The 13,103-nt window shown below is 39.8% G+C and overlaps 1 protein-coding gene across 1 annotated transcript; it reads right to left on the reverse strand.

Annotated features, from left to right (window-relative positions):
- Positions 1-6,114: 6,114 nt before the first annotated feature.
- Positions 6,115-12,400, reverse strand: LOC103604227. The gene is made up of 4 exons (XM_008588797.1): positions 12,289-12,400; positions 11,887-12,173; positions 8,223-8,301; positions 6,115-6,473 (listed from the first exon to the last, which is right to left on the reverse strand). The coding sequence occupies exons 1-4, from the start codon at positions 12,398-12,400 to the stop codon at positions 6,115-6,117; spliced, it is 837 nt and encodes a 278-aa protein (XP_008587019.1).
- Between the last annotated feature and the right edge of the window lie 703 nt (positions 12,401-13,103).

A 13,103-nucleotide genomic window follows, 5' to 3' on the forward strand; every position in this document is an offset into this window, starting at 1 on the left:
CATGTACCTGTGCTAAAACTATATATACATATATATGTATCTTTATATATATATATATATATATATATATAATTACATATCTTTACATATATATATATATAATTTTGTTTAATTTTCAGCTTAACTCCATTTTGCAGATAAGGAAACTGAGGTACCAACAGGTTTAAAAATATGTAAAAGTCATGCTGCAATGGAGATGACCGGATTTGAATCTAGCCAACTTCTATTTTATAGAAGTTTTACAAAGAATAATTTCAAATGTATACCAAGGTATACAGTATGGAACAATAAAGCCTCATGTACCTCTCAGCTAGTTGTATTAATTAACAATTCATGGTCAATCTTGTTACGTTTATACCTGACTTAAATTTCCCCATTCCATATTTTTTAAATCCCAGATATATTACCTTGTCTTTGATTGTTTTAGTACTTATCTTTAAATTTTTACTTTTTAAAACACAACCACAATACCATAATCACCCCTAAAATTTAATGATAATTTCTTAATACAATAAAGTATCCTTGTTCAAATTTCCAATTATTTTACAGTTTGTTTGATTCAGAATACACCTAAAAGCCACACACTGTGATTGGTTGATATGTTTTTTATGCCTCTTTTAACCTATAGGTCTTCTCACACCATTTCATTCCTTGTAGTTTATTGTTACAAAAAATAGGTCTTTTGTCCTATAGAGTTTTCCATACTATGGTTTTTGCTTATAGTATACTTGTAATAGGTTTACTATATTCCTCTATCCTTTGTATTTATTGTAAACATGTATCTAGAGGACACTATACAAGTATTTTAAAATCTGGTAAACAAAAAACAAAGATGTTTTTCACTTCTTTTGGAAGACTGTTGGATTGCATTAGTATTTCAAGCTCAGCTAATCTTGTTTGTCTCTGTTTAGAAATGCTGAGGGACTCTGGATATTATAGAATGATGATGGTGTGAGACATTAGAGATTCCACACTTCAGGGGAGAGTATATACTTGGCATTGCACTGTTCACTCCCAAGGACATTTTCTTCTTTTTCAAAGAAAAGGAAACTTTAATTATAAAATCAGATTAAGATTTTTAAAGGTGCCATGGGGGGTGGGGAGCACCAAAGTGTTGAGCCTGCGTCTCACTGTCTGGAATGAGGACAAACACAGCACAGGATGTGGGTGGTGGACAGGTTGTAGCAGGGGTCAGGTAAAAGGCAACTGTGACATGTAGTAAAGTGAATGGGAATAAGGTGTAAGGTGCAGAACTTCTTTGCAGCACATGGAATATGTACATAATATCTACTTTCATTCTTTCTTTAAAAAAAAATACAGTAGTCGATCAGGTTCAGAATAGAACTTGTGTTATCTAAGTGATTCAGGACTCTGGACAGTCCATCAAGAGAGCAGTAGTTTGACCAGCCTTTAATTTTTGTTGTTGCTGTTTTGCTTTATTTGAATTGAGGGTCAAACTCTAGCCCTGGAATAAAGGGGAAACTCTGCAGTGGAGATATACTGTAGAAGATAAGAGGCTCTGAGTAATAGGATACGAGGGTGACTAATTTCAGGGAACAACTGAAGAGGAAGAAGGAACATTAGGAAGTAGCAGGAGATAGAGCCTGATGGTTGTTATCAGTCACCTTATTCACAGGGGCTGGAATAGTCCTCAACTGTCCTACTGCTGTGATGGCTTCATGTCCCATTCCTCCACCCAGAGGCTCCCTGTATTATAGCTCCGGTGCATTGGCCTATCCACACTTAACTAAACTTGCAGCCTGACTTGGATGGGACTCAGGAGCAGAGGGACAAAGCTTCAACCTTTGCATAACCTTTGAGGACACCTTCTCTACTTTGGAGTAGACTTGGGTTTACCACGCCACTTTCTTTCATCCTCTGTTGCCGAGCCCAGTGCCAGTTGATACGTCATCAGGCCTGTGCCTTTTTTAAACACTTGGACAACCACACTCATTTCATTCTGCTCTTGGTGTTGTTCATTAGGAAGTAGCAGGAGATAGAGCCTGATGGTTGTTATCAGTCACCTTATTCACAGGGGCTGGAATAGTCCTCAGCTGTCCTACTGCTGTGATGGCTTCATGTCCCATTCCTCCACCCAGAGGCTCCCTGTATTATAGCTCCGGTGCATTGGCCTGTCCACACTTAACTAAACTTGCAGCCTGACTTGGATGAGACTCAGGAGCAGAGGGACAAAGCTTCAACCTTTGCATAACCTTTGAGGACACCTTCTCTACTTTGGAGTAGCCTTGGGTTTACCACGCCACTTTCTTTCATCCTCTGTTGCCGAGCCCAGTGCCAGTTGATACGTCATCCGGCCTGTGCCTTTTTTAAACACTTGGACAACCACACTCATTTCATTCTGCTCTTGGTGTTGTGAGGCACCCTCCCTTAAGAATGCACTTACACACCACTCGTGCAGAAAAGGGCAGTTTATTCACTCTAGCTGGCCAGCGACTGTCTCTCAAGGAGCTACCAAGGGAGAATGGCCATGGGCCTTGGTCTTGTTGGGTTTTTAAAGGCAAAAACATCCCATTGGCACACGGGTTTATCGAGGTGCACAAAGCAAGCTAGGTAGCTAGGTTACAGAAGCCAAAAGTGAGCCATTAGAACAATCATGCATACAAATTTTCATTGTGTACAGTTCCTGTTCCCATGTAATAGTTCACTGTGTATATCTCCTGTTTCTATGCAACGGTGTTTGTTTCTATGAGAAGGTCAATGTTTTCTCATGCAGAAGCGGGGGTAGTCTGACAATGGGAATGGAGCAGTGCCTTCCCAAGATGGCGTTGGTATTGCTCAGGATTCTCTGTTATTGAATTGAAAGCAGTCACAGCCAGGGGGGTCATCCGGGATGGGGTGCGGCAGAGGGTGTGGTAAATTCCAGGAACTAAGTCATTGTGTCAAGTCAGACAGTGGGTAGAATGGAGTTACTTGGGTTAAGCAAGCAATTCCACAGAAGCAGATAGTGTACGTTGTAAGGGTGTAGGGAGCTCTATTTCATTGGCACCTATGAGCATTTGCCTTTGCAACCCAGCTCCAGATGGAGCTCTGATACTGGAAGAGCCTTGCTTGGTTACATCGTTCTTAGCTCCTCTAGGGCCAGGTGAATTGTCATAAGTTTACAAGGGACGTTTGGCATCCCTGTGGCTAGAAAATCTCTCACCTGCCTTAGAACTGCACAAGAGGACCTGTATCCTCTGGAGGTCCAGCCACTGTTCAAAGTCAGTGTGACCTCATGATTGCCAGATGGGCATCTTCTACATTTCCACATTCTCCCGTGCTGAAGAGAGAAAGTGTCAATGCTTTGTGACATCAAATTCTAACAAAAACTAATTAACTTACGAGTCGGTACCTGTTCTCTCCCTCTCACCTTCTGCCTCCCTCTCTTCGTCCCTCCTGCTTCCCTTCCTCTCCCTTCTTTCACTCCTCCTTATCTCTCCCTCTCTCTCCTTCTCTCCTTCTATATCTCCCTCCTCCCCCACCCCCACCCTTCTCAAGCCTAGAAACATAGAACAGTAGCTCTTGTGTGTTGAATGTAGGAGGCTTCTTACTTTATTCTTCTCCAATATTGTATTGGCTATTCATGGTTTTTTGTTTGTTCATTTGTTTGTTTTTTGCCTTTCTGTGTAAATAACTTGCTGGGATTTTTATTGGGATTTCACTGAATTTATAGATCAACTTAGGAGGAACTGACATCTGACAATATTGAGTCTTCCTATCTAGAACATAAACTATCTCTCCTTTTATTTAGTTCTTTTATTTCTTTCTCCTTACAGTCTTTTTTCCCACACTCTCAATTTTTTTCCACACTCTCAGCTTTACCAACTAGCTCTACCTGAGAAGACATTACATGTTCAATGAGAAGATATTTTTGCCATATCAAGTATTCTTGTTTGTATTTTGGAAAATGTAGTTCCATTTCCATGGCAAATACCCCAGTGTCTCCTGATAACGGCCACTGAAGCTCAGCTCTGGCTTCTAGAATAGTCAGGCTATTCAGTCACAGAACACTAAGCAAATGTATGATCCTAGAACACAGAAGATGGTGACTGAGTTTTTGGCTTCAGTATACAGATATATATAGACACCTGTAATTACCAGTTGAGTCAACTAAATCTTTAATACTGCATTAGCTATTTCTTCATCAAATGAAAACTTCAACAATTGTGAAATCTAAGAATACTATTGTATTACAGGGGGAAAAAAGACAAGAAGTTGTTAAGAATACTTGTCATGCATCAGACAAATTTAGGCCCTAGCCCCAGCTCTGCCACTAACTAGCTTTATAGCTTTTATTAAGTTACTTAAAGTCTCTGTCTCTAAGCCTCAATTTTGTCATTTATAAAATGAGAATTATGGGAGTATCTATGTAGGGAGGTGAGGAGAGATGTAAAGTGGTTAGTTCATTACCCATAAAACTATAAGCACCAAAAATATTTGGAAACAAATAGAGATCAGTGAGTGAATAAAATGATTTGTGAAAGGAACATTATTTTAAGACATACAGTATTTTAATGCACAGTGTTCTAAAATCCTTAAGCAGACTCTGTCATATAAACTGTATTTCCAACACTTATTAAAATGACTGACACATACGAGTAGGTTCTCAAAAAGTCTTTCTTGAATAAATGTAGGTACAGCCTGAAACAATAATATCTCATTTTGGTGTAATTTATTATTTTTACAGGGTATTTTCTCATATATTTCCTCATTTTATATACATAAAGAAATGTTGGTACCAAATAAAGCAAAGTAAAACCAAACAAACAGACAAAAACCTGTAACTCAACAATAACAGAGTTTAAAATAACAGAGCTTCTGTACGTGACTGCTCGTAGCAGCCTTATTCATAACAGCCAAAAAAGTGGAAACAACCCAAATGTCTGATAAATGGATAAAGAAAATATGGTGCATTTATACAATGGACTATTCCATGGCCACAAAACATAGTGAAGTACTGATACATGCTATACTGAAAACATTATGCTATGTGAAAGAAGTCAGACACAAAAGGCCATTTATTATATAATCTTATTTAAATGAAATGTCCAGAACAGACAAATCCACAGAGACAGAAGGTAGATTAGTGGTTGCCAGTGGCTGGGAGAAGAAGGGAATGGGAATGACTGCTGGTGGGTACAGAGTTTCTCTGAGGCGGTGAAAATTTCTAGAATTAGTAGTGATGAATGCACAACTCTGAGAATATACTAAAAACCAATGGAGAAACTGACGCTTGGAAATTACACAACTAGTAAATGGTACAAAGTAAATGATCTTTCATTCTATTATTCTAAGCTTCAGGTCTTTCTCTCTCTTATTACACAGCACATTTTTGTCTGTTTTGTTTTGCTTTTATTTTCTACATTTTATGTTTTTAATTTATTTTTTAATTGACATGTATTGATTGTACATATTTATGAGGAAAAGAGTTACATTTTAATGCATGTATACAAGTGTCATGATCAAATCAGGGTAATCAGTACATTCATATTGTAAAAATTTATCATTTCTTTGTGATGAGAATATTTGAGTTTCTCTCTTCTGGACATTTGAGACCATACAATAAATTATTGTTAATTATAGAGGCCTAATAAAAAGTTTGGCTGAAAAAGTTCTAAGATTTTTTCTAATTCTAATGCCTGATCAACCTACTGTTTTCTAAACAGGAAATCGAGGAATGCAAGAATTACCTTTTGCATTTCAAAAACCCACCTTTTTCCTGGAGGGGTATGGGGTGCTTCACATTAGACAGATGAGACCTTTCAATACTGAGCAGTCTTTCCTCATCCTCACCAGTGTCCACCAGTTTTGTTTTTTTTTTTTTACTCCTGATAAAATTAGAGTTTGAGGAATATTTGGGGCTCGTTGATCCAAATATTTCATTTCAAGTGAGGAAATTGAAGCCTGCTACACTGATGACAGGCCTAAGGATACACGACACAGAGCCAGGACTGGAAGAACTGAGCTGGCATTTCAGTTTCCCATCCTAAATCCCATGCCCTTTGCCCTAGTCTAAGATACTTCAAAAAAAAAATCACAAACTTGAAAGGGCTCCTTTCTCATGTTGCCAGCAGTATCTAGACTCTCCTGCACGGGAAGACAAAACCACCAACTCTACCCACTGCTAGTCCTTTTAAGAGGCAGCTTGGCAGGGTTTGTGTATGGGCTGCAGGTGTCTGGTGAACACCGTGCATTTGTAGCACAGAAGTAAGCAGCTGTGTCTGAAACCTGGGAAGCCATGATGGACAGAGAACTGCTTTTGGTGGAGATGTCTAGCGTGGCTCTCAGTCTTCCACTGTGTTTCTCTCTTTCATTTGAACGTATTAGAATTAGCAGGGCAGGGCCTCTACCTGAATCTTGTCTATACCACTGTAAGTTGTCTGTACTCATTTTATAACTGCAGTTCATGGTGGCATTGTCACCCTCCTGGATGCTCAGGATCTGAGGATTCCCTTCTTGTTGGCTGTTCACCCCTAGGCAGAAACACAGTCCAGAGGCCAGAAGTCAGTCATTACAGGTTCAAATTACATTCCCAAATTAACAAGAAGACTTTACCCTTCAGTCTTGTGGGCTCTGAACTTTTGGGTCCCTGTTCCCATCACCAGTAGCCCCAACTCACTGGCCAATTGAAGCCACAGAATCACCAAAGCCCTCCCCAGGAGGTTCTCCATTCTTCTTCCTTGTTGGGATCACAGAAGACTCAGCTCTGGGTCCTGAAATGGCACCAGGTTCCTCAGTCAAAAGAGCTAGTTCTTTTAGTGGGTACACATCTAGTCCTGCTGCCTCCCAGAGTCTCAGGTTTCTTACCTAGTCAGGCAGAGGCAAGCTCAAGCCTTTGTTCTGAACACACCCACATCTGATGTAAAACCAAGTGAGTATGCAAGAAGGAGCACTGCCATCCTGCGGTGGCCACATCCTCCTGCTGGTGGAATGTGCTCTGGAGTAGGGAGGATGCCCAGAGCCAATTCAAAAGAAATTACAAAACTGCTCCTTTCTCTACCTTTATTGAACTCTAGTTCTGGCTTATAGTAAAAACAGACACAGTTTAATTCAGGTAACAACTCCAGGAAGAAAGTATGTTGGCGCCCATACTTACAGAATACCTCTGAGAGCACTGTTAGGTTTCCTACAGTTACCACAACTTCTAATAATAGGTCTATGAGCTTCCTTTAAAAAAAATATTGCTCAGTGCTGGAATGAGATTATTAACAAGTCAGGGTTCTTACTGGTGAGCAACAAAAACTGACTGACTGAATTAAGTATAAAAGGAAAAAATTAATGAAGATTTTGTTTGTCCCAAAATCACCAATAAAGTCAAAGAACTGGACTCAAAAGCTGTCAAGTCAGGAACAATACAGAAAATCACTCTGGAGAACTATTCCTCTGAATATCCCACTGGTTCATGTTCTGAGCTCCAGATACTGAAGGCTGTGCCTGCAAGGCTGCTCATCCAGAACAATGTATGCAGCTGCAATTCCACTGCCCTGCTGCCCTGCAAACTCTCATTTCCATCTTGTTGCAATGACCACCACTCCCAAAAAAGAAGTTCTTAATATTTCCTGTTTTGCATAAGTAACTCCTGAATCATGTTTGGAAACAATGCATCTGATGGTTGGAGCCCAAGTCATATGCCCTCCCCTATCTGTACAGTGAACTGGATATGAGTGTATTCATTTGCTAAGGCTGCTATAACAAAATACCAAATTAGGTGGATTAAGCAACAGGATATTATATTAGAAAGTTAGGTAAAAACCAGAGAGAATATCATGGCTCTTCTCTGGACCATTCAGCCCAATAGAAAGAAGAAGCAAGACAAAGGTTTAATGCACTGTGATGGGTGCCAGAATAAACAATGTATAGCATAGTTATTAAAAAGGGGGTGAGATGTAGCTCCATAAGTCATGAACTTAAAACATAAGAGGCCATTTGAGCTGGAAATTGAACAATAAGCGAGTAAAACAGTAACCCTCACAAAAATTCAAGGACTCATCAACTCAGTGAAGTTTTGCCCAGAGAATGTTGAGATATTTCCTCTAAGGAAAAAGACTTGTTTCTGGACCCCACAGACAGTGGCACAACATTTGGTAGACCATTTTGAATTTTTGAAGTGACATATGCCACAGGTGGATGTGCTAACGTGGCCTATTTACAGAGTCATGTGTAAAGCTGCCAGAGAAGCAAAAGGCTCTACAGCTAGTGCAGGCTTCAGAGCAATCTCCTACTGCACTGGTCTTGTGATCCAGCAGATCCAACAATGATACTTGAAGTTCCCATGTTAAATAGGAATGCTGTGTGGAGACTCTGGGAAACACCAATGGAAAAATCACAGCATAGCCTCCTATACTTGCGGTGAATATGTTGTCTTTTCTTTAAATAACTGTTCTTTTGAGAAAGAGCTTCTGGCTTGGTAATTGATCTTGGTGAAGTCTGAATATCTGATTTAGGAAAATTAGTGACCATACATACTGACCTTTCACCATGAACTGAGTGTTGTCTGTCCTACCTAGCCATAATGTTGGGCATGTCCAGGAGTAATCTATGATGAAGTGGAAATGGTAAATAAGAGATCACATCAGCAGATCCAGAATGTACAATTTAGTTGCATGAGTAGGTGGCTTGGATTCCTTGGACACCAAATAATCTTGTATTGTCACCTCTACACTAATTCATGCCTATAGCCTCCTGGGGAGTTCTTTACAAAAAAAAAAAATTAAGCCTACTTTTTATATGGATTTGCACATTATACTGGCAGCACACAAAACTAGCTCTGCAACCGCACTGAAGAACAATTGTGAAAGAAAATCCCTCCAGTGGGCAAAATGTCAAGTGGTACATTTTGGTTGTCCAGATCATCTGGAGTGAGAGGTGGCCAGAAGTGCTGATCTACATTGATTCCTGAGCAATTGCTAATGGTTTGGCTGGATGGTAAGAAACTTGTTAAGAAACAGAATTGGAAAATTGATGACAAGGAAATCTAAGGAAGAGGTGTCTGGATGGACCTCTCACGATCGGCACAGACTATCAAGATAATTATGCTCCATGTGAATATTGACCAAGGGAAAACCACTGCAGTGAAAGCTCTTATAATGGACAAAATGATGCACTTCAGGGATATATCCATATTTTTCCCCACCTACCCTAGTGCTTACTCAATGATCCTATGAACAAAGTGGCCTTCTTGAGGAATGAAAGCTATGCATGACCTCAACATCATGGAATTTAACTTACCAAGGCTGACTTAGCTAATGTTACTGCTGAGTACCTAATACGTCAGCCACAGAAACTGAGCTCCTCATGTAGTGCCATTCCCCAGGGGGACAGGCCAGACACCTGGTGACAGATTGGTTGCACTGAACCTCTTCTATCATGAACATGGCTAAGATTTGTCCTTACTGGAATAGACCCATATGCTTGCTTATGGATCCATATGGATTTGTCTTCCTTGCTTATGATATGTCTGCTGACATCATCATGAACTCACAGAATGCCTAATCTACCACTAAGATATTTCCCATAGCATTTCTTTTGAGAACTAAACAATTTGAATAGCAAGGGATTACAACAGTGGGCACATGCTCATGGAATTAATTAGTCTTAATACATAACCCATCATCCACAAGTGGCTGGCCTGTTGAAATGTGGAATTGATTCAGTTATGGCACCAGTTGAAGACACCCTGGAAAGACAGGGTTCCGTCTTACAAGATGTATCATGTTCTTTATATAAGAGACCATTATGTAATGTTGTCTCCCCCACAGCCAGAATGCATGGGTCCAGGCATCAAGGAAGTGGACTGGGAATGGATCCTCTCACTATTATTATCAGTAACACACTAGCAGAATTTCTGCTTCCTTTATTTGTAACTTTGAGCTGCATTTCTTTGAAGTCTTATTCTCTAAAAGGAGGAATGCTTCCACGAGGAGACACAACAATGGTTCCATTGAACTGGAAGATGAAACTGCCGTGTGGCCATTTTGGGCTTCATAAGTCACTGAAGCAACAAATAGAAAAAGAGGTTACTCTACAGGCTAGACTGCTACCAATTTCCTGCAGGGAATTGGGTGACTGCTATCCAATAGGTACAAAGAGAATTTGGAATCAAGAAATGTAGAAGCTTTCTATATTTTCTCTTTGCTCCTTATATGTATGTATTCCTTTGTATATGCTACCATCTTCTCTCTCTCTCGCCATATTTTATATACAAATTGCTGGAGATTAACTTTACAATTTAGTCTGTATATAAGAGCATAAACAGCGGAACTTCCTCTGAATCTTAGAAGTGATTAATATAGTCAGAGGCTCATAGACTGACTTTTACAACTATGTGTCTCTTCATTGTGGGGAAAAGATGAGAACTTCCTCACTTGTTCAAAGGACATCTTTGGATTGTTAGGTGAAAACAGAGTCATTTTATTGTTGTTTGGAAGTTCAAATGTGTGTAGAGGGTTGCATATGAAAGATAAGTAGCCAGAAGGATGGGATGATCCAGTTATCAATTTATTGCTTCTCAGTTCCAAATCCACTCTTCATTTTCATATTTGTGATACTCTGTCTGAATCCCGTAAACATTTCCCCTTTGCCAGCTAATGTGACATTAGCTTTATCAGTAGAGAGTACTAGAAGGACACTGTAGAAAGAAGAGACTCCTCTTCCTGGTTCTGGTATGTTTCAGCGCTTCTTGTCCTGCATTGCCTGGCTGGCCTGTGGAAGACCCAGTGACACTCACCTCCAACAAGGTTCAGTGACAGCCCTAAAGGTAATTTCTTGCCAAGTTTCATGAGCACCCCAAGCAAGTTCAGCAGCACTCCTTTGCCAGTTTCCTATAAATTTTGTTGGAGCCCTAGTAGGTGTTTTCCTCCTGGGCTATCAATTTCTCTGGCACCTCAGCAAATTTCTCCACGATCCAGAAGGCTACAGAAACACACTCCCAATGAGGTGTGAATCATAGCCTTCATAGGAGGGGCCTGGAGTATCCTTATTCCTGTGTGCTCCTTCTTTATGAATTCTGCCTTAAAGATGAGAACTTCCCCCTACATGTGCTATTCCTGTATTCTTCAGAGTTCTTTTTACCCATTAGTAGTTAATCCCTGATATTATTTAATAATTCTTTGTATTGTATTATCCTTGCTCAAATTACTGTGTTGTTTTTTCCTCCTGGCTGGACCCTGACTGAGATAGTAGCAGTCTATGAAATGCATGAGAGGAAAGACATTGGATGCAGAAAGCACAGCAATCACAAGCCATGAAACAGCGCGGCACTTTTAAGGAGCTGTGCATAGGTATGTGGTGATGAACACGTGTGAAAGGTATGGGGTGGTAGAGGAGTTAGAGAGGGGGGACTTCACCACTTAAGCCTAGAGAGTCCCCCTGGGCCAAGAAAAGAAATTTTTTATACTGTGCTGTATATTTTTTATTTCAAAAGTATTTTTTCTAGGTACAAGACAAAACGGCACTTTTAAGGAGCTGTGCATAGGTATGTGGTGATGAACACATGTGTGAAAGGTATGGGGTGGTAGAGGAGTTAGAGAGGGGGGACTTCACCACTTAAGCCTAGAGAGTCCCCCTGGGCCAAGAAAAGAATTTTTTTATACTGTGCTGTATATTTTTTATTTCAAAAGTATTTTTTCTAGGTACAAGACAAAATAAATACACTTACTATTTTTAAAACCAGTTTAAGCATTATAGGTAATGACAATTCTCTTGGACAAATTTTGGAGGTTAATCTATAGCTAACTGACAACTGATGATATCATATCTAAGAGGTAAACTCAATGTTCATCTCTAGAGAAAGAATGCCCCACTAGGGCCATACAGAGAACTGATAGAGAAATGTGTTCTGTAACTTATCCAGGGTTTGTGCTCTGCTTCCCTTGCAAAAGCAGTTACTGTGTCACTCAGAGCACAGTAATATGTGGCCGAGTCTTCCTCTTGAGCTGACGATTTCCTCATATGAAAGGATGCCTCACCTTTGTTAAGTTCAGCCGTGAAACCTTTGATGCTCTCTCCTGAGATATGTTTCAGGAGTAACTGGGGGCCTTGTTTTGGATACTGGACATACCAGAAGAGCACGGGACTCCCAGAATATGAGTAGTTGCACTTCAGCTGCACTGGGAACCCTTCAGAGACAGAGACGTGATCCTCAGGCTGGGTCACTGTCTGGGCTCTCGTTCCTCCTGAAACACCAATTCTGTATCAGGGAGAGCCTTCCAGATTGATGAAAGTATTTCATTAAACTGACTTTAAATCAGAAGACCATAGAAAGATAGAATAAAAAGATACTTTACTCACTGAGTGTGAATAGCATCATAAGCACTGAGATGAGGGTGAGCTGCATGTCCCAGCTGTGGGAAAGCACGAGGCTCTTTTCTGGGCATCTTTTCTGGAAACAATTCCACCACATGGACACTCTGACAGAGCTGTAGGTAAGTTACCCAGCATGTAAAGGAAAAAGCTCTTCCTCAAACCACCTGGTTGATTTCAGGCTTTCTACCAAGTTCAATTTGTGTAGCATCTCCCACTAGAGGCCAAATTTGACACTGCAGATAATCTCAGGTTTCAGGAAGCCCTTGAATTCTTAGAAAGAACTTGCTCCACAGTTATAAGACAAGGTGTAATGCTATAGGAACTGTAAAAGAGTGTTACTAAGAAGATCCTTATATCGAGCTCAATGGAACAGGATGTGGAGTCCAAACAAATGATTATAGAAATTTAGTTAAAATAAAAATGGGGAAAAGATGGTATATTTGCAAACATGTGCTATCATGAAGGGGGAGTCATTTAAAAGTTAACAAATAAATTTTGATGCCTACCTTAACAACTGTTACAAAATAATTTCCAAATGAACATAATAGCTAATAGTTTTTTAAGTAAAATAAAAGATAAGCTCTTTTTTAAAATTTAGGATAGTTATGGACTTTCTAAACATGATAGTCAGAAAGCATAAGGGAAAATATTGATAGATCACACTTCACAGAAATTAAATTTCTGTACAGTTACTTTAATGAAATGTTGAAATACCAGATCAAGTTATTTTTCATCCATCATCATTGATTGTGACCTTCCCCACAAAGGNAATGCATGAGAGGAAAGACATTGGATGCAGA

Source organism: Galeopterus variegatus, unplaced genomic scaffold (assembly GCF_000696425.1).
Source record: "Galeopterus variegatus unplaced genomic scaffold, G_variegatus-3.0.2 Scaffold5038, whole genome shotgun sequence".
Classification (NCBI taxonomy): domain Eukaryota; kingdom Metazoa; phylum Chordata; class Mammalia; order Dermoptera; family Cynocephalidae; genus Galeopterus; species Galeopterus variegatus.

Excerpts from the sequence above, each read along its gene's own strand:
- LOC103604227 (XM_008588797.1), bottom strand. The coding sequence starts at position 12,400 with ATGTGGTGGAATTGTTTCCAGAAAAGATGCCCAGAAAAGAGCCTCGTG. Across the intron at positions 12,174-12,288 it reads TATGATGCTATTCACACTCA|GAGGAACGAGAGCCCAGACA; the intron begins GTGAGTAAAGTA and ends TTGGTGTTTCAG. Across the intron at positions 6,474-8,222 it reads TGGATCACAAGACCAGTGCA|GGGTGAACAGCCAACAAGAA; the intron begins GTAGGAGATTGC and ends GTTTCTGCCTAG.